General features: G+C 57.3%; 1 protein-coding gene across 2 annotated transcripts; it reads right to left on the reverse strand.

Annotated features, from left to right (window-relative positions):
• Positions 1 to 327: 327 nt before the first annotated feature.
• PDLIM4 (PDZ and LIM domain 4) lies at positions 328 to 15,351 on the reverse strand. Of its 2 annotated transcripts, XM_040622485.1 has the most exons (7): positions 15,168 to 15,351; positions 10,150 to 10,301; positions 6,304 to 6,385; positions 1,598 to 1,779; positions 1,227 to 1,390; positions 774 to 891; positions 328 to 643 (listed from the first exon to the last, which is right to left on the reverse strand). In XM_040622485.1, exons 1-7 carry the CDS (start codon positions 15,258 to 15,260, stop codon positions 439 to 441), a joined length of 996 nt encoding a protein of 331 aa, XP_040478419.1. In that variant the 5' UTR covers positions 15,261 to 15,351; the 3' UTR covers positions 328 to 438. The 2 variants fall into 2 exon arrangements, with proteins under 2 accessions (XP_040478419.1, XP_040478420.1); XM_040622486.1 differs by lacking the exon at positions 774 to 891 and having other exon boundaries at positions 426 to 643.
• Between the last annotated feature and the right edge of the window lie 4,955 nt (positions 15,352 to 20,306).

The following is a 20,306-nucleotide window of genomic DNA, read 5'->3' on the forward strand; positions in this document are numbered from 1 at the left end:
TCGTTCTGCTGGTGGCCAGACGGGACCTCTCCTATCTGTGCTCACCTTTGTCATACCTTTGTACACACGGTTCCTCATCCTGAAGAACAGGTCTCTCCTCATCCCTTAGTTCTCGGCTGACACCGTCCCTGACTCCAACGAGATCAGACCCCTTGGCATCACATCACTTCTAGCACCCCAGACCTCACCTCCCTATTAATATAACTGATTTATGTCTGCCATCCATCTAGGCTGTGGCCTCCTTGAAGACAGCGCAGCACCTGTGTTGCTCACCCATGTCCCCAGTGCCTAGGACATGCCTGGCACCTGAACAGAGGTACTGACAGGTTCAAGGCTGAGCAGAGGGAATTTATTAGAGGCAGGGGGCAAACACATATTTACATGGGCCGAGCGGGGCCATTAAAAGCAGAAGCGGGCACGGGAGGTTCCGGGAGCAGCTCAGACGAGTTCCACCTTGGCATTGGGGTACACCGCCACCACGTCGTAGCCCTCGGGTGGCTTGACACGCGCCTTGGCGTGGTTCTCGCAGTAGAGCCGCTCGTCCAGAAAGAAGTAACCGCGCTGCTTAAGGTTCAGGCCGCAGTCGCTGCACATGAAGCACTCAGGGTGGTAGAGCTTATCCCGCGCCTTGACGATGGTGCCCCTGATGGGGAGACAGGGAGAGGACTGCTTCCGGCGACTGACGGATTCGCGAGAACGCTCCCATCCAGCGCCTCACGCGGGGCCGGGGGAGTGTCGGGGTCGGGGTGGGGGAAGCAGGGGAGGGTACTCACACTATGCCGTGGCCGCAGCGCGTGCATTCGGGCAGTCCTTGCAGGCCACTCAGCGGAGCGCCCAGCTTGCTGGACGTGGGCTTGAGGTTGCGGGGACCGCTGGACCCAGGCCGCTCTCCTGAAAGCCGAAGCGCAAGCGGCATGAGCCCGGTGCAGAGGTCAGAAAAGAGAACTTCACTTCTGCGCGGTGTGGGTTGGACCCAGCTTCCGGGACCACCAGCACTGCGACTGGGGACGAGGTTTGGAGGGGGAGGGGCCACGACAAGGGGTGGAGTGGGAATCGGCAGCGAAGGGTGTGGGAACGCTCGGAGAAGACGCGGCAGGGGCAGATGGCTGGGAGGCGGCACGGGGCGGGGGCGGGGGGGGGGTCGCAAAGGAGCGGGGGCGGGGCTGGGCTCTTCAGGGCACCTGAGGGAGTGTGTGGCAGGTGGGGCAAGTTGGCGGGAGTCTTACCGCCCTCTCCGGCCTCTAGCATGCCCTGCAAGTAGCGGAAGGAGCCTGACTGCTTGGGCTCCGAAGCCGAGGGCTCCGCCGGCTCCCGCAGCATCCTGTACACCTCTGAGCCCAGGTCCACTCCGTAGTCACGGCTCCGCGGAAGGCCTCTGGCTGTGTCCGTGCTGGGCAAAAGAGATGCACCCAGGGACACGGTTGTGGTACCAGCCTTCCCTCTGCCAGCTCACGGGTCTGGTGAGGTTTGCTGAATGAAACCAGCTGAGACCCAAAGATCAAGTGTCAGGGGTCAAGATGTGACCCGGTGAGATCTGAGAGATGTGGGATCAAGATGGGATCTGGGTGTGGCTTCAAAGGCCACTTCTCTGTACTACCTGTGAAGTGGAGACACATGCAGGGTGCTCATTTGGGTCAGTAAGGTAGCCTCACTGCTGCTGCCATTGTGATGGAATGGGAGGTGAGATGGCTGCCCATAAGGAGGTCCCAGGCCTGGCCTGCCATCTTCTAGCCCAATCCCGGTGGCTGAGGGCCTCCTGCTGGTCGCTGGACTGCCATCCTACGAGAGAGAGGGGCCTGAGGCACTGAGAAACCATCTGGGGTAGGGCTCCTGGCATTCCTTATACATTCCATCCTTACCCCGTTATGCCAGGCCTTCTCGGATGTCGGCTGGTTAGCCCTGCTCTGGCATCTCTGGGCTGTGGTGCCCAGCCAGGGAAGGGCTGAAACTTGGGCCTGGTTCAACCCCAGAAGAAATGAGAAATGCCCGTGGAAAGTCAGACACAAAAACCTAAGTGCCAGAGACTCAACCTTGGCACATGAGCCATGTGGTGATTCTGACCACCAGTGCCCGTGACGGATGGTGTTGGGGCACAACCATTCCAAGTAGCCTTTTAAGGCCAGCGTGACTGGAGCAGAGTTTGTGGTTTCCTTGCAGAGATGGTCCTGGTGCCAGGCCTTCTCACCTGCCAGAACTATGCTGGGTATTGTATGGGCCCGTAGCTGGGAACATGAAAAAGAAAGCCCTGTCCTACAGCCAGGAAGAGTAATCAATCACTGTGTGCCCAAGGCACACAATGGGGGTGGGGGGCAGACCGAGGTTCAAAGGCATCATTGTGAGGTCAGCCCCCTTCAGGCCTGTACCTTTGCCTCCATTTCATGCTCCGCAGGGCAATATGCATGGCCTTCTACAGGCAGAGCAGATGAAGGCAGCGGCTGGGCCAGGGCTGAAGGATCCCCACCCTACTATTCCATGGCCAGCCTGGTGCCCTTGGCTGAAACATCTGGGGAAATGCTTTGACCATGTCTCCTCAACTCAGGAGAAAAGGGCCGTATCTCCATGGTGTGGATCTGAATAGGGACTGGGTATCTTTGTGTCTGCAGAGTCCAGGGCTATGGGGCCCCTAGCTTGCAGGCACATAGAGGCATGCACACTCTCACAAGGACTTTCACAGACAAACACGCGCATGAAGACAACACCCGAGGTCTAGTCAGTCCACTGACATACACCGAATCACACATACACAGTCTCATATACTCAGAGCCAGTGCTGGTCACCCTGGGGACAACCGTACTCGTAGAGCAGCCTGACTTGAGGATAAGGTACAGGAGTCCAGGCCATGGAGGTGGGTCTCAGCCTCAGCCTGGGAGGTGACATGTAAATCTCTCCTCTACTCTACACTGGGGATGAGGGGACTAGGGGGTGGGGACAAGATGCCTACTCTGGAGGGAAAGAGCCTGTGTGGGACTCCGGTGCCCTCCAGCACTGGGGCACAGCCGAGCCCGCAAAACTTTGTCTCAACTTCCCCGGCTTTTTCTGCAGCCTCTGAGCTGGGTGGGAGCTCAGGGACTGGGCGAACCAGCCACTGAGTGGGGGTGGTGCCCCCATTTCCCCCACCTCAACAGACAAAGGGGAGGGTCTCTGGCTGCCCAGGTGGGCCCCTATCAATGAAGCAATAGCAATAGGAAAACCCTCTTCCCCACTGGGCCCAACAAAAGCCCTTGAGAAACCCGAGCACTTTTGCACATGTGTCTGCAGGGCAGACAGGCAGGCAAGGCTGGCCTGGCCTATAATGGGGACCAGATGGGCCATGGGCTGTGGGGGCAGGGCTGGGCCTGGTACGGAGGAGGCTTCAACAGGAAGGGGAGTCAGAAGGTCCTGGAGGAAGGAGGCCCTCACTCACCCAGCAGGGTGTGGGAGTCCACTGAGGGGGTCATCAGAGCCACTGCCCCTCCCACGGCCACCCATGCAGCTGCCTCTCTTGGTCTGAACTCGGTGGTTAGGACACACATGGTGACCTCAGTCTCAGTGTGAGTCCCACCTCTATCACCTCTCTGAACCTGTTTCTTCATCCGTGAAGTGGGGAATGTAATGGTCTCTACATCCTAAGTTCCTTGTGGGGATAAAATGAGCCAGTTGCATGCAGAGCACTCAGCATAGTGCCTGGCACACAGCAGATGCTTGTTGGATAAATGGGCATTCCTGTGTTCCTATTCCTATTCCTGGATGTCCCCCGCTCTGTGCAGTAGTGCACTTGGTACCATGTGCTCCCCCTTTCTGAGTGTCTGCCAGCTGTTGATTTGGTTGTTGAAGTCTCAGTGGGATAATCAGCAGAATGGGGGTAACTGGCTGCTTGTTCATCAGGTCCCATGTGACTGTGGTCAGAATCTGGGACACTCAGGGCACCTGGGTGGCTCAGTCGGTTAAGTGTCTGCCTTCAGCTCGGGTCGTATTCGCAGGGTCCTGGGATTGAGTCCTGCATCGGGCTCCCTGCTCAGCCGGGAGTCTGCTTCTCCCTCTCCCTTTCCCTGCTCATGCTCTCTCTCTTACTCTCTCTCAAATAAATAAAATCTTTAAAAAAAAAAAATCTGGGACACTCAACTTGGATGAAGGTGGGCACTGAGTCCAGAGGAGCAAGTGGCACCTCCAGGAGGCCAAACCCCAGCCCTCTGCTGGTCTGGAGAGGAGAGGCTGCATGTGTGAGGGCTGCCTGCTCTACCTGGCTTGCTTAACCCATCACCTGGTTCTCAGCTTAAATGCTATCCTCTCCGGGAAACCTTCCTTTATCATCATCCTTCCTCCGCCCTGGGATGGACCAAATGCCTCTTGTGTTCCCACATAAGTAAGGCATGAGGGGAGAAGGGTCTCCTATGACCCTACATGACCTGCAGAACCTATTTGCATGGGGGTGCATACCAGGGTACCTTGCGCTGGTCTTAGGGCCAACTGTGGTTTTCTCCTCCTCTGATGTCTCTAGCTGGGCCCACACACTCCCCGCTGCCGGCAGAGGGTGGGAGCAGTGTGGGGACAATGGGCCCTGTGTCTGCGTTCCTGAGGACACAGCCCTGTATGGGCTGGGTGGGGGTGTTTTTGCCGCCACCCATGGAGCTCATGACTTTTAAGTACAAGAGGGGGATGGCAGCTGAGGGGCAGCCCGATTGCTTAGAGAAAATCCCTCTGACTCCACCCTGAGCCACTGGCAGCCTGGCCCTTGAGGAGGTCAGTAAGGGAAAGTGTGGGGGCAGGGGCAGCTGCTTTCCAGCCCCCCGCCCCCAGGCGCGCTGGCCCTGAGCCTCTCCTGAAGGATGGAATAGAGCTGAGATTCAAATTCCAAAACTCAGGCGCTCTTGCCCTATCCATCCTGCACTCACACGTGACAGCTGGCCTCACATATGTGCGGGGGGCCTGCACAACACTGCTGCCTTCTGCCTGACCCGCGTCAGGCCTGGCCAATTTGTCAATCCCTGCTCACCCCTGGCCCCTTGGACCAGGGCAAGCTTTGGAGACACAAGTGTGGCCATGAATCTCTGCAAGAACAGCTGAGGTCCTGGACAGAGGAAACCAAGAGACTGTTTGTGGTTCTGCCCCATCACTTCATCCCTTGCCTCTGCCCTCCCACCCATAGGAGTTTCTTTTTTCTGAACCTGTGATGCGCAGTCTCACTTCTGCGCCTTTGTAGGAGCTTCCTTGCACGCTTCCTTTCTCCACGCCTCTTTGCTGGCCTTATTCTTTCTAGCCCTGCAGGTCTTGGCTTGGATACTTCCTCCTCCAGGAAGCCCTCTCCGAACCCTTAGGTGAATCATGTACCTACTCTGGACTCCTTTGGCTCCTGGCTTCTGCCATTCCAGAATTGCTAAGTGCGTCTTCCTTTTCATAACGGCACTCCCTGGCTTGTAGTAAGCATCTGGCCTCCAAGATTCCAGCAAAAGCAAGGTAGGGAACAAATATCAGAACAAGAGGGTTGGGATAAATGGTGAGGGAGATGGCCTTCTATACAGTGAAGGCTCTATGGCGAGAAAGCAGACACAGCAGACCTAGTAGGCCATGGCCCCACATGCTGAGTCCCACAGCTCTGGCCCCATCACAGACCAGTCCAATCTCCACCTTATCCCAGAGATGTTGAGCTGGCTCTGGAGACCTCAGCCCTGCCCTCTTGGCCACCTCTCAAGTCCATGGCACAATGAGGCCCTAGAGCAGCTTCTTCCTGCCCCGCCTCCCACATTTGAGGACAGTATCATAGTTGTGACTCCTGTCATACATGGAAAGGTGCCTGTGGCCTGAGGTCTGCGGGGTGCAATCACAGGACAGCCAGGAGAACATTTCAGCCTAAGACAGGGCAAGGAAGTGCCTTATATTCTAAGGTCAGTCTTGAGGCCTGAGTTTGGTTTTAGCCAGGGGAGCGTCCAAGGCTAAGATGAGACAGAAGAGTACCCAAACAGCCAAGGTCATGCCACAGCCTACAGTTTCCCGCCACCCAGCCCCCAAGCCACGTGACTTCCTCTTGGTCTGGCATTACTAGGCACCAGAGTGAAACCCAGTGGGGGGGCCTAGCCCAATCCTGCCCACTATAAGAACCTTTGTCTCAGAATCTAGGACTGCTTAGAGTACAGACAGAGCCCCTAGCAGGTGCTCATCACCTGGGGAGCACAGGATGGGGCATGGACTGCTGCTTCAGTCTCTGGCCTGGGCATCTGAAAGCCAGACAGCAAGATATCTCGTGCAATTAAACCCATGGACCAGGCCTGGCCTGTCTGCCCTGGGCTTGCTCTGAACCAGGCCAGGCCACCTGGTGTCCATACATACCTGGGCCTCAGGGTCAATGTGGATCCTCTGTGCCTGCGCCTTGCTGTCCTCTGGGGCACCGGGCCAGCTCTTGCCTTCAGGTCTGTGACAGGAATTGGGATGGTCAGACAGGTCTGCTTACTGTGCCTACCATGACTGGGACCAGGACCAGGAAGGGCTGGGCTCTGGGCCCAGAGCCACCCAGGACCCAGCCTGGCACCCTGCACGGCAGAGGACTCCACCACAGCACTTGCCCCTGCACCAGAATGGTGGCCATTGTGGCAAGAAGACATAACTCCAGATCTGCCACCTGCCTAGGGTGGGACTGTGTGTTCCATCGCCACCAGCTGCTCCATGCCTCTCTGGTCTCATTCCCAGACAGGATGCAACAGAAGCCCTTCAGCTTCCCCACTTTTTCACCTTCTTCGTGGCCTCAGCAAAAAGAAGGCGAGCTCATAGCAGGGCACGCCAGGCCTCACACATTGATCAGCTAGGAGCCCATCTGCTTATCCTCTTCCGTCCGCAGCCTCTGGCCTGGCCTGGAGGTCAGGCATCCATGGGCTCTGGGGGAGGTGACATAAAGGCTTTGAGGGGTGCGCCTCCCCTCTCGCTGCCGGCAGAGTCATCACCAATGTCTGCCCAGCCCAGATGGGAAACAGGCCATTAGGAAATTCCTGCTTCACCATAGAAACCAAAAGCCAAACACCACTCAGGAGGGAGAAAAACATCGTAAACCTGCCATAAGCGGGGCAGGCGGGGCAGGCAGGGCAGGCAGGGCAGGCGGGGCAGGCGGGGCTGAGAGGCTAAGGGCCTGGGGCTGAGTCCTGCCATTCAGTAGCCCTGGGAGGAGGCAAGCCAGGAGGGTGCATGGACCCTGGACTCATGGCTGTGAAGAGAGGTCGGTTAGACTGAAGGGGAATAATGTCCCTATTCACCTCAAAAGGCCTCCTGGGGCTTTCCAAGAACTCACCACTGGGCTAGCAGCTCAACATGGCCTCTCTCCCCCCAACTCACTGAAAGATTTTGAACTGTCTACTCCTGTAGACCACACTCACTCTACACTTCCTCACCGTGGCCCATTCCTTAACCCGGTACAGACTAGCCTCTCTCCCCCAGAGCCTTCCACAGGCTTGTGCGACCAAGGCTCTGCTACGTGAGGGCAATACCATCCCCACTGGCACCTGGGCCCAGCCCTCTCAGCCAGGCTCCCAGTGACTGCCCTAACTCACAGCTCCGCCTGTGGCCTCCACCTGCTCGGAACTCTGCTGGCATCAGTCTAGGACATCTCCTGTGGTTAAGATGGCCTTACACTTCTCTGAAGTTCTGCCCAGAAGAGAAGTACAAGCCTGAGGTCTGGAGGTCAGAGTGCACAAAGTACTCAGAGCAAAGAGTGTGGCCCAAGGCAGCAGGTCAGTATAAAGGGCTTATTCAAGCTCCATCCTTAGGCCTTCACTTCAGGCTGGACAGGTGGCAGCATCTTAAAGCAAAATGACAGCCCAAGGGTAGGCCAGGTAACTGTATCTTATAACATTCGCAATAGGCAACACAGACCCCACCAGAAGCCCAGGGTTAAAGGCTGATGCCAGGAAGCTTCTGGGCCTACAGAACATGTCCAGAAAGTATGGGTTAGCTTGGATTGTTGGACAACTGGCTCTGAGTTCTAGACAAAATAAGCACAGCAGGGAAGCTGGGCCCTCCCTTCACTTTTCATCATGTGGAGACGTCTGTGGAGGATTAGAGCTCTCTGTACACAAGAGGGCAGGTAGGGAACTAGTCTGGCTAGAGCTCTGGAGGTGGGGGCACAGAATAGCTCTCTCCAGTCAGCTCGCCAGGCTGATCTTCCACAGAAACCATATAGAGGGCGTCTTTGGAGCACAGGTCCTGGCATAGCAGGCAGGACAGAGAGGAGGGTCAGAGGCCTTGCAGGTCAGATGGTGCCCAGGAGAAGAAATGCTGGCCCAGAGGGTCAAGGTGGCCTTCACATCTTGATCTCCCAGAATCTGCATGTATGAGAACTGGGGATCGGGGATGGAGGACAGGACCCCAGAATTTCACCCTGAGCAGACCCGGTACATCATAAGCATTCAATCTCCCAATCATAAGATGGTCCCATTTTTGGAGTTAAGGAAACAGAGCTTTGAGATTAAATCACTTGCTGGAGGACGACGTAGTTCTCAAGGGCAGAGCTGGGACTTGAACCCAGATGTGTGATAGTAGAGAATGTGCTTTCACCTGCTCCATGGCCAGGCAGCATTTGGGGGCAGAGTAGAACAGGTCAGGGGATCCCTGGCTCCATCCATGCTTGGCTTGGAACAAATGATCAGGGAAGGAAAGCAGGAAGGAAGGAAGGAAGGAGGACCTCCACCCTGCCCCCATCCTGCTACCCTCCCCTGACATCATTCCCTCTGGGAACCTCCTGACTCAGGCCCCCCACAAGCCCCCGTTGCCTCCCCCACCCCACTACTACCAGGGCTTCCCTTCTTTAGCCATGCAAAATCAAGGCCGGAGGTGAGTCAGGGCCCAGGAAACCAGCCAAGTGGGGCGGCCGCAGAGGCCACTCGTGGGCAGAGCAGTGCTGATGTTTCCCTCAGCCAGACTGTACCTCAGTCTGGGAGAGGGCGATGAATGTGATCCTGTTTGGTGGAGAAGGAAACCCAGGCTCACAGAGGTCATCTGGTGTACCTAAGATCCCACAGAGTCTGGATTAGAACCAGCTCTGCTGAACTCCCAGGTCAGGGCCCACTCCCCTTGGAGTTGCACTCAGCAACTGTGCAAGAGCACAGTCAGGGGTCCTGACCCCAACCTTAACCCAGACCCGGGCCAGACACACATGGAGGCTATCTCAGAAGCCTTCCTAACATGTTAAATGGCTCCCAGCCCTGCCAGCTCTAACGCATAGTTAGCCGTGTTGTGGTTTGAGGAGGCTCTGCCGACACACGTCCACGGGGGGGTCATGGAAAGTCCCTGTTAGCAGTGAACGTGGCAGAGCTGAGCAGTTATGTCTGACTTCTCTGGATCCAAGCAAGACAGGGGGAAGGGAGATCCCACTCAGCCAGGACCTGGCCTACTGCCTTTAGAACTGAACAAAGACCTAGGGCCTGACTAGGGCTGCAGATACCTCAGGGGGACCTCCCATCCTAGACCATTTATAAGGCACAGATGGGGCTTGGTGATTGATCCCCAATCCTCCCCTTCATGTTGGCTGTATGGCATGATCCAGTCCACAACATCCAGATTTAACCAGGGCAGAGGCATGGGCCATAGCGGGGCCAGCCGAGGCAGGGCAGCTGTGGGGTGGCAGGAGTGGTCGGCAGCCACTCCTGGGAGTGGGAGAAACCTGAGGACAAGTTTTGCTTCCCCACTCCCTTGCTGTGTGACTTTAGGCCCCCGCTAACCTTTCTGAGCCTCAGCTTTCTCATCTGTAATGTGGGGACTATACCAGGTTCCACCTTAGCAAGCAGGTTTGAAGGTTAAATGAGGTGTTGGACAAGAAATGACTTTGAAACGGTCATCGAGCTGATCACTCAGGGGTGGGAAGAAGGCTGAAATCACCCGCCACCCCAGAGGCTACCCACAGTCTTATTTCATCCTTGATTTGGGCTGCTTATCCCCTCCCATAAGTCCCTCAATACGCTTCCAGCCCTGAGCAACAGGGGGCTTCTTTCCTTCTTACATCACCCCCATCTCCAAACAGTGTCTGTGAGGCCCTGGGAAAGCGCTAGTTCCGAGGACCGGGGTGCCACGGAGCTGAGGCAGAGAGGCTGTGTGCAGCCCGGCTCTCCCAGGATGCTGGCCGTTCCTCACTTATCCTCCCCTTCATTCTTCCCCTGCCCCCCATCACCCTGGCCCAGCCTAGCCCGTGCGTACCTGCTCACAGAGAGTGTGAGATGGTCATGGCAGCCCTTGATGCGGTTCTGAGCCTCCAGGTGTGTCATGAGCTCTGTGCTTTCCCCATTGATGGCCTGGATCAGGTCTCCAGGGCACAAGGCAGCCAGTGCGGCCTTGCTGCCAGCATGGACCTGTAGAGAGACAAGCCAGAGGGCTAGGCATCGGTCATTTTGTGGCCTTGTTGCAGTCTCAGCCCTGGACCCCTCCGACCTCAGAACCTGGGCTGTGCGGCCCTGCTACCCGCGCGACCTGTGGGTGGGCAAGCCCAGAGACCGGTTGAGTTCCCATATGGTCTTGCCACAGCCTCTGCTCTGAACACCATCAATTCCAGAGCCCGAAGGACTGCTGGGGTGTGAGGGCATAAAAGAGGGGCTTTCTTGGGACTGGGACAAGTGGGATGTCACTCTTGTAGCCTGCATATGTGCCCAAGGACATGCAAGGGACATACGGGGACATATGTGCTCCCAGATACATACAAAGCATGGGCCTGTCACAAATACCCTACACAGACAGGGCGCTACCCAGACACACTGCACAGCAGCCCCTTGACCCGACATTTCCTAGTGACCTTGTCTCCCTCATTGTTTCCTTTCATCCCAACCCCCCACATTCACCTCCACCGCCTCACACTCTATCCAGACCGATCGACTATCCAGCGGCTGCCGACAGTGCTGGATATGCTCACCTTCTGCTTCTGCAGATGCTCTTCTATCTGGAACGCTCTTTGCTTTGACCTGACTCTCCTCACCGTCACGTCTTAGTGGAGAGGCCATTCCCCCGAGGAACCTCTTCTCTGGGCTCTCACAGTACTCTGTACACCCCCTTTACGACTTTGCTCCCCTAATACTGTTAGTGCCTCCTGGGTCTGTGTCATCCCCTCCCCAGGCAAGTCCAGGGCCACCTACTTCCAGCTGCCCACCTGCACTGCGGAGTCACCACTTTACCTCCACTTCCTTTGCAGGACAGGCACTGTCTCAGGCCACCCCAGTGCTTCTACTGACTCCAGGCAAACGGTGTCCGTACCCAGAGCCTCTTACAATGCTGGTCCCCTGATGAGGGCCGCACGAGGTTGAGGATTGGCTAACAGGGAGGCCTGAGTAAGAAGCCAGGGGAATTCAGGCAATAGGGCACTCTTCGCCCTATCCCTGGTCCCAACACTGCCTTTGGAAAAAGACTTTAAGCACCCTCATTAAAAAAGATTTTTTTTTGAAGTAATTTCTATGCCTGATGTGGGGCTCAAACACATAACCCCGAGATTAAGAGTCACATGTTCCACCAACTGAGCAAGGCAGGGCCCCGGAGGCACCCTCATTCCTACCCAGCCTCTTCAGTGGTGCCTTCAAGAGCTTCCAGTGACCCTGTTCCTGTTGCTGGGGTTGGGAGCTCCTGGAAGCCCAGCTCCGCTTATCCAGTTTTCAGTAGTGAGTGGACAAAGCGGAGGTGCTGGCAGCTCCCTGGCTGGAGTCCTGGTGTGGGCAGTGCCTAAGCTGACCCACCCTGAAATAGGCTGCCCCAAGGAATGTTTTTCTGGAGCATGACCCCCCCAACCAACAGCCCAGCCTGGATGCTCATCCACAGGGCCTGGGCACCCACACAAGCCTGTCATCCTGGGGCAAGGACCCACCTGGTGTTATCCCACCCTCCACTCAAGGCCCTGCTCCAGGCCCCTCTCTGGCATGGACATATGCTCTGTGACATGGCCTGGGCTCAGTGCTTTACCCACAACTAGTTCATGGCAACCTTTCAACCACCTGATGAGACAGAGGCTGTTCTCATTCCTAGAGATGAAGTAAGGGAGGCTTGGGGGAAGGGGCAACTTGCCCCAGTCCCCACGCTGGAGAGAAGTCTTCTTCAGGGGGGCAGCTAGCTGCAGGATGACTCAGCCAGTACAAGGGGTGCATTCAGGCCCCTGTGGGTGGAGGAAGTTCTTGAAAGCAGGGGTGGCTGGGACTCTGCCAACTCCACTAGCCCGGGGAGTTCTGGTCAGAGAGGGCATGAGGCCAGGAAACCGTGACTCTCCCAACTGCCTTTATATGCATTGTCTCATTAATCCTCCAGGAAAGCCCATTTCTTAGTTGAGGAAACTGAGGTCCAGAGAAGTGCAGAAGGATGCTCAATTGATAAACGGCTGAGTTAGGATTTCATTCCAAGCCAACCAGTTCCAAGTCTTATCCACTAATCACTGTGTGATTTTTTTGCAGCAAGGGAGTGAGGGGAGAGAGGGTCCCAGGGGAGAGAGAGTGTTGCAGGTAAAAAGATCAGCATGTATAATGGCTCATCTGGGAGAGAAAATAAAAGCAGTCTCCTGGGGTTGAAGCATCATTAGTGAGAAGAGAGTGGAAGAAAAGTCAGAGAAGAAGCAGGGACCGGGCCTGCAGGCATTGTAGGCCCAGGTGAAAAGCTGGCCTTTCGCCTGGGTGGTTGGGAAATATGGAGGGTTCTAAGCAGGGAAGTCAAAGGACACAGTTTAACTCAGGCCTATCTGTCCGGCTGCTGAGTGCAGGATAAATAGACAGAAGGAAGAGAGAGGGGTACAGCGAGGGCAGCTGGGAGGCTGTGGCATGAACCGGCCCCCTCACCTGCAGCAGCTACTTTCCTGGCCCCTGCTGCACTCTGCCCAGCCTAGACATGGTGGTGGACTGGAAGTCACAGAGTCTGGTGCCGAATTGTCCCATACAGTCGCAGCAAGTTCCAGACAGGCCTGCGTTCCTGTCCGTGCTCTGCTTCTCCAGATACACCACCTTAGGCTCTCTGAGACTTAGTGTCCCCATCTATAATGTGAGGCCAGAGGGAGTCCTTACTGGTAAGAGCTCTTGTGAGGACTACCTGAGACAATCAGGACAAAAAGTCCCCACAATGGGTTGAGCACATGGTGGTTCTCACTCCAGCCGCTGGGTGCTGGGGAGCTGGTACCAACACCCATTAGGGTGGGGCCTGGAATGCTGCGGATGCTCAGCCAGGGCCAGCAATCACTGCTGTTCCTAGGGGAAGAAGCCTGGGGCAATGTTCTTGGGGGCTCCCTGAGGCTTCATGGGCTGAGGTTGTAAGGCCCCAGCTCCTCTAGACAGCCAGCCTCCTCCCTGTCTGAGTGGCCCTGGAAGCATGGAAGAGGTTGGGTCTTGAGCCCCCTTGGTAAAGACACTCCCACATATCCTCAGTGTCTGTAGATGTGCCCTTGCGGTACCTGCTGGGCAAGCTGTGGCCTGTGTCTCCCCAGCTGCACAGATCTTCCCAGATACCACCGAAATCTAGGCTCAGGCATCCTGGTTCCTTGGGCCTGAGCTGCTGCTGCATGACTTTGGGGGACAAGGCGGGGGTTCTTCCTGGCGAACCCTCTCCCAGCCTGCCTGCCTCCCTGCCAGGAGCCTGCATCCCGGTCAGCTCCAAACAAGGCCGCTGCTGCTGCTGCCACTGTGACGTGTGGGGAGGCCTTTCCTCCACGGGCAGGCAGCCGCATGGGCAACAGATGTCTCTGCTCCCTGCCGCCTGTGGCCGTCAGCCGCCGCCACGGAGCCTGTCAGCGGCCTCACGCCCAGGGTGCCTGGACTGCTGTCTGGCCTAGCACCCCCACCAGCCCCCCTTGGCAGACACACAGCAAAGCATACATGCAGACAGACACAGAGGCGTGTGCACACACACACACACACACACACACACACACACAGCAGTCTCCCCCAGGGAAGTGGGAGATGAAAGGCTCCCGGATGTGTTAAAGGCCCACCTCTCTCAGCCCCAGGAACCTGGCGGCCGTGGGGTAAGGGCCAATGTGGGAAGCCTCCCAGGACAGCTGGGCCTGCCTGTCACCCTGGCCCCCAGAAAAGGGATTCCATGATTCTCCACTCCACCGGGTGCCCATCCCCTCCCAAGTAGTGGAAAGAAGTCTCTGAAAGCCCAGCCAGCTTGGTCCAGCCTCCACGAAAAGAGGTGGCAGTACAGTGGGGAAAGGTGGTTCTCAGTTCTCCTGACTCAGGCCCACAAAGATCAGAGCAGCCTGTGTGGGGCTAAAGGATGGCCCTCAAATAGCCCCAGGTCCCCTCTGCGCCTTCCTCCAGAGTGAGATCCTTTAAGGGCAGGACCTGGGTTTTGCCCTCTTTTGTCCCCTAGTCTGGAGCCCCCAAAGGCAGAGCCTGACTCCCTTTTTTTTTTACCCTTCAAACTAAGGGACCCCAAGGGTGGGCCAGGATCCTGTCCCCCTGAGACTGGGCACCCCTTCTGACAGGGCCTGAATCCCTTCCTCAGCTCCTCTGTCCTCACATTAGCCGCCACCCAGAGCTGTGCCCACTCCTCTTTCCCCTCTGTCCTTACTATAGGGCAGTGCATGGCCCTGGAGACCAGAGGAACTGGGCTGGGGCTATTCTGGCCCCTGGCCTTGTGTGGCCTTGGGGGAGGTGGTCTCACAACCTCACAGTCAAGTCTCCCTTCCCCTGGAAGCCCCAAATTCCTCTTGGTCACTTCCCCTTAGGACGCCTGAGATCATAGATGAGAGTCTGACCAAAACCAGAGTGAGGAAGTGGATGGATCGTCTTCTTTTCATATTCAGAGAGGACCCCAGACCTCCCCGGGGTCACCCAGCTCTAATGGCAGGGACCTTTGATAGGAGAAGGGGCTTTCAGGCATCTTGCCCCAAACGCTCAGGCTGGGTCCAGTTCAAGCAGCGTTTCTGGGCCTCTGGAGCTCTGTCCAGATCCCTGGCCCAGTGAGGTCCTTCCCCGGCCTGCAGCAACTCCCCCAAAATGAGACCAGCAGGGAGGCTGGTGTGTGAACTGGGGTGGTGGTGGTGGGATCCTTCAAGGGATAGGGAAGGCAGGCCCAGCGCAGGGAGGGAGGTGAGTTGGGGCCGCACTCCCCTGCCTGGGAGCCTCCAGAGCCCGTGTGTCGCCCTGGCCAATCCTTGGCTTTCGAACCTCCGGGACGTCGGGGATCCGGGTCTCGGTGGACCGCGAGCACAGGGTCTCAGATCGAAGACCTCCCCACCGCCCCGTGGTCGCCGGACTCACCCGCGAGATGGTAAGGGGTGCGCTGAAGTCCCGGCCGCCTACTAGGCGGAAGCCCCAGGGCGAAGGGCCGCGCAGGGTCACGGAGTGGGGCATCGCGGGCCGGAGCCGCAGCCGGAGCCGGAGCCGGACACTGAGGAGCCGCCGCCGCCGCCACAGCCGCCGCCTGGACGCCGCGCCCCGCCCCCGGCCCGCCCGCCCCGTACCCCCCTCCACCCGGCCCCCGCCCTCGTTCCCCTCGAGTCCGGATTGGCCCCGCGGCGGGCCCGCGCCGCCCACTTCGGGGGGCTCTGAGGACCCGCCCCTCAGCCCGGGCGCCTAGAGCCCGGCGCCCCCCGCCGCGGTCGCGGAGACCCCGGGGCCACGACAGCCTCGACGTCCGGGATCCTGCCCTGGTCTCGCTCTGAGGGCCGCGGACCCGAGCGCGGCTGCGGAAGCTCGGGCACAGGCCCTTCCAAGTCCCATCTACCGGGCGGCGCCCTAGCCTGAGGAGGGATGCGGGGGGTGGGGGGGGGCAGATGGGGGATGGGGCCGCGCCTTGCTCCGAAAACTCCTCAAGGTCTTGGCAGTCAAACCTGCCTCCCTCCTCCTCGGTGGGGTGCGCGGAGTCCTTTGAACCGCAAGCACTGACCAGCGGCCTCCAGCCTGAGGTGACCTGCGCCAGGGACACAGCCCCAGGATGACAGCAGGCAGCCAAGTATGGGCTGAATACAGAAAGGTCCCCAGCCTCGCTCTGGGAGGGCAGGAGGTCTGTCTGGAAGAAGTGGCCTCTAACTTGAGTCTTGTCCTTCCCGGTGTCACTCCTTCCCCAGCTTCCCTCCTCTCTCAGGCCAGCTTCCTGGCTGCACAGCCTCTTCTCACCTGCCTTTGCAAGGATTTTTGTTTCCCTAGGCCTCCTAGAGAAGGAGCAGCTAAGGTGGTTGCGGTAGTAGCTGCACCACTGGAGGGGAATGATGTATTTGAGGGGCATGCAATTGTGGGCGGCCTTCACTTGAGGCGGTTCCTGGTGCAGTCTTCACTCCCAGCCGTTGTCCTCCAGGGACGACGTCCTTGAATGGCCCTTGCAGGTGCAATGGCTTGGCTCCCCCGGATACTTTGTGTCTGGCTGTGTCAGGGCAGCACTGTTTTATTTTCCAGGTTCTGAGGAGGCCCCTAATTTAGCCATTCTTGACAACACTGCGTGTCCTCTTGGCCAACTTTTGGTAAGGGCTCTGCCCTTGGGAGGCTAACAGGGTGAGACATGTCCACTAGCAGCCTCGAGAAGCAAGGCCACTTAAGAGGCACAAACTCGGGTGCCTGGGTGGCTCAGTTGGTTAAGTGTCTGCCTTTGGCTTAGGTCACGGTCCCAGGGTCCTGGCATTGAGCCCCGCATCTGGTTGCTTGCTCAGCAAGGAGCCTCTTTCTCCCTCTCCCTCTGCCTGCAGCTCCCCTGCTTGTGCTCTCTCTCTGTCAAATAAATAAAATCTTAAAAAGAGAGAGAGAGAGACAGAAACTTAGGATATTCCAAGGAATGAGGGGTGCCTTCACAGTGGAACGTGGATTCCTCTCCAGGGGGTGGGAGAGGCTGGCAGAGAAAGGTGAGTGGTATCTGGCAGTGGTATGTATGGGGGGCAGTGTTCATATCCATGGAGTGCCAGCCACGGTATTGGGCTCTCAGTCCTGTGAGGTGGAGGTTTCTGCTCAGTCCCCTACAGACCTGGAGAGGAGTGGAACTGGATAGAGTGGAAGGGCCAGCAGGAAAGCTGGTCTCTGGTTGGTCTCTCAGAGGTCTCTCAGATGGTCCCTCAGAGCCGCAGCCCTTGGCTCCCACTGAGGGGCAAGGAGAGTGGGGACAACCATCACCTATCAAAGACTGTCCAAGGGTTAGATGCACAGAAAGGCTGGGTAGTCAGAGACCCCTTATCTGGATTCCAAGAACTGTAGTGAATGTAAGTGGCACAGAGTCATGCTGGGGGAAAGGGATCCTTAAGGGTCTGTGGAAGTTTCTACCTGAGACACTTCATAGTGGATTCTTAAAACTCCTCCTTGGCACTGCTTCCATCACCCAACTTACACACCCCCGGAGACTGTCAACCCCCCACCTCTATTCTGAAACTACTTCATTGCCTTCCTGTTTCCTTCCTTTTGGGGGAAAGCATATCACTCCCTTCCAGAAGTAGTCCTCCTGAATATGACTTTCCTAGCCCTTTATCATCTGGTCAGTGTAATCCATCTGTGAGGGCTTCTATCACAGGGTTGAAGATGGGAGAAATGGGGGGGGGCTCTTCTAGAATCTTTGTATAAACTTACCCATTTCAATGTGCAATTTCTGGGTCCGTTCCAGGGCCTATCCCAGTTATCCTGCCCAGTGGGTCCTTGATGACATCCCTGACTTGAGAGGGCATCAGAGGCCCATTTCTGACAATGCCCTCCCACAGGACACCGGCTGGGCAGGCTGTGCTGCTGGAGACTGAGGACAGACCTTAAGAACCACACTGTGGGCTCACTGCTGAGGTAGATTATGTCCTGAACAGCAGGCCAGACAAGCTGCTTCTAAACCCATTCCTGATACTTCCTCCAGGAAGCCTTCAGAATTTCCTTTCACTCTTAATGGCCTTATTTCTTGGGGTTGCTGTGTTGTCAAATCCCTATCATGCCAGGGCACCACATCACAGGGCAATTACAGGGTCTGGGAGTCCTCTCCAAGGTGGGGATGGGTGGCAGCTGGGTCATGCCTAACCTCTGCCCTAGTGGACTTCACTTGTTCACTGCACCCCACCAGGCATCTGCGCTGCTGTATAACCAGTGCATTTCATGCATTCTCTATCCATTCAAAAAAGATGTACGGAGTGCTTTTCCTATGCCATGGCCTGTGCCTGCCCGGGGCTGGGGTCAAAGTGTCCATGGGGGGCAGGGACTGTGTCTATCTCATTTATTTAAGTTTTCCCAGCACCCGGCAGAGAGCCTGGCACACAGAGGGTGTTCAAAAACATTGCCTGTTGAATAGCATTATCATTGTTATAGGAAAGATCATCTCGGCTCACCCCTTGGCCACCACCCAGAGAGAAGCAGAGAGGGAATGAGGGGCCAGGAAGGGGGAAGACTTCTGCTCCTGCTGCCTTGGAGGTCACACTCAAGGACCCCAAGTGGCTCAGGGCACTATGCCCAGGCTGTCTGTGAGCAGCCAAGGTCAGGAGAAACCACAGCGCTTTTTCCTCAATGGGCTGGCAAGGTCCAGCAGGAGCAGAAGTGTTTGGAAGCTGCCCTTGGGGCTGAGGCTACAGTGAAGGGGAGGGAAGCACTAGGACAAGGAACAACCTCGGGCCAACCTGAGGGTGAGAGCAGCCTAGAAGACTGCCCAGCATAGGAAGCAGATCTGGGTGGGGGGGGGTGGTTGGAGTGAAGCTAATGGAGCTGCCCATGAGGATACCTTCCTGTGAGGTGCTAGAGGTTGGTCAGAGAGCTCAGACCCTGACCTGCCCCATCCTGGCCCAGTGGCCACAGGTTCCTGGGTGAAGTCTGCCCCATTCAGGCTCAGCTCCTCGGGCCAATACCTCCCTTTCTGTAGGCCCAGCTTCCTCCCCCAGTCAGTAGCCTGGTTTCCAAGGGGATTTAAATCCTTGATGGGGGCATTCCCTCTTCATGAGATACCCAGTCCATAGTACTGACTACTGCAGGGCCCCAGAGGACAGCCAGAGAAGAACCTGAGAAACCCGCAATTTAGGGTGACCTGTTTGGCCTAGCTCCCGGTCCCATAGCTTCTGGTCATCCAGGGCTCTGCTCTCCATGAGGCTTGCTGGTCCAGGTTAGGAGTCTCTGAGTCTGAAGCATGGAAAGAACAGTAATCTGTGGCAAGGCTGGATGAGGAGGGGCGGTGCGGGACTTGGCCCTACAGTCGTAGGGAGCCAAGGTGGGTCCTAGGCAGGGTTTGAGGGGCTCTGAAAGGAACAGAGGCATCCAGGAGCATGGGCACCAGGCCACATCTAGAAGGAAATCTGGGATCGTGTAGCCTGTGAGGTGCATGGAGGGCTGATGCACCACACATCCTGGGTGGACAGGACTCAGTCAAGGAGGTAACAAAGCTGGCCTTTGAGCTGAGTTTGGTGCCACAGAACACAAGGAGGAGGGCGTGCCTGTGACCAAGGGAGTTTCCCAGCTCTAGTTTTGTGCCATTCGATCCCTCAGCAAACGCGGAGTACCTGCTGTGCGTGTAGCCTACACCTGATTAACAGGACTTGGAGGTGTGGTGGGGACTCCCCACCCTGCCGTATCTCCTCTGGGGGCTGAGAGGCTAGGGGCTCCAGGGGGGCCGGTCTGTGAAGGCCCGCATGGAGACAAAGCTGATTTTGACAACTGAAGCCTAGTTCCTGGCTCAGAGCCAGGTTCCAGGACAGGCAGAAAAGCAGAACCAATTCCTGTCAGGAAACTGAGCCCTGGGAGGGTGAGCGACCACCCCAAGCTCATCTAAGTTTCTAAGCAGTTGATCTGGGGCTTAGACCCTACCCTGGTGGCTTTAGGCCATGCCCCTTGCAGCAGGGACTAGACGTGTCTCAGTCAGACCTGCAACCCCCAACAGCACCCCTGTCAGACCTGCTCTGTGTCTACTTTCACAGAGAAAGCCTGTCTACTCTGGGTCCCAACAAAGGGGCTGCCAGGTAGCAGGGCGGGGGCCGGTTTACCCAGCTGGGCCCAGGGAGGCCCCGGCCCTGAGGCCTGGGAGTGGAGGATGTTGGGAGGAGTGCCATCTCACACAGGGGGGGAGGCAGCAGACAATGGGAGAGCCAGAGGCAGCTCGGCCAGCTCAGGCAGGGAAGCGACAGAACAGGCTGGCCGCAGTGGTGGTGAGATTGAGTGGGATTGAGTGTTGTGCCGCGGAGGCCTCAAGAAGACAGCTTCTAAAGGCACCGTGGTCTTGCTCGGCCACAAGGAAACCCCCGTCCTTACCTTCCATCCTACTTCTCATTCAGGCCAGAGGGTGCAGGCAGCCTGCCCCAGATTACCCAGCCTCTCCGGGCACCAGATGTCTCAACTCTACCTGTATCCTCCAAATAGAAGCCCAACCCAGGGGTTCTCAGGTTTCCAGCTTCCCCTGACAGGTGAGGGCTGCTCTCAGCCAGCCATGCTGAGCCCTGTGCAGAGAAGGTACGTCCTTGTCTAAATCAG

This window comes from Ursus maritimus, unplaced genomic scaffold, assembly GCF_017311325.1.
Source record: "Ursus maritimus isolate PB19 unplaced genomic scaffold, ASM1731132v1 scaffold_5, whole genome shotgun sequence".
Lineage (NCBI taxonomy): Eukaryota > Metazoa > Chordata > Mammalia > Carnivora > Ursidae > Ursus > Ursus maritimus.

What these genes read in the sequence shown, in the direction of transcription:
- PDLIM4 (XM_040622485.1), bottom strand. Translation starts at nt 15,260, where the DNA reads ATGCCCCACTCCGTGACCCTGCGCGGCCCTTCGCCCTGGGGCTTCCGC. An exon ending in CACCCCTTACCATCTCGCGG is followed by an intron (nt 10,302 to 15,167) that starts GTGAGTCCGGCG and finishes GTCTCTCTACAG; the next exon opens with GTCCATGCTGGCAGCAAGGC. An exon ending in ACATTGACCCTGAGGCCCAG is followed by an intron (nt 1,780 to 6,303) that starts GTATGTATGGAC and finishes TCTCTCTCGTAG; the next exon opens with GATGGCAGTCCAGCGACCAG.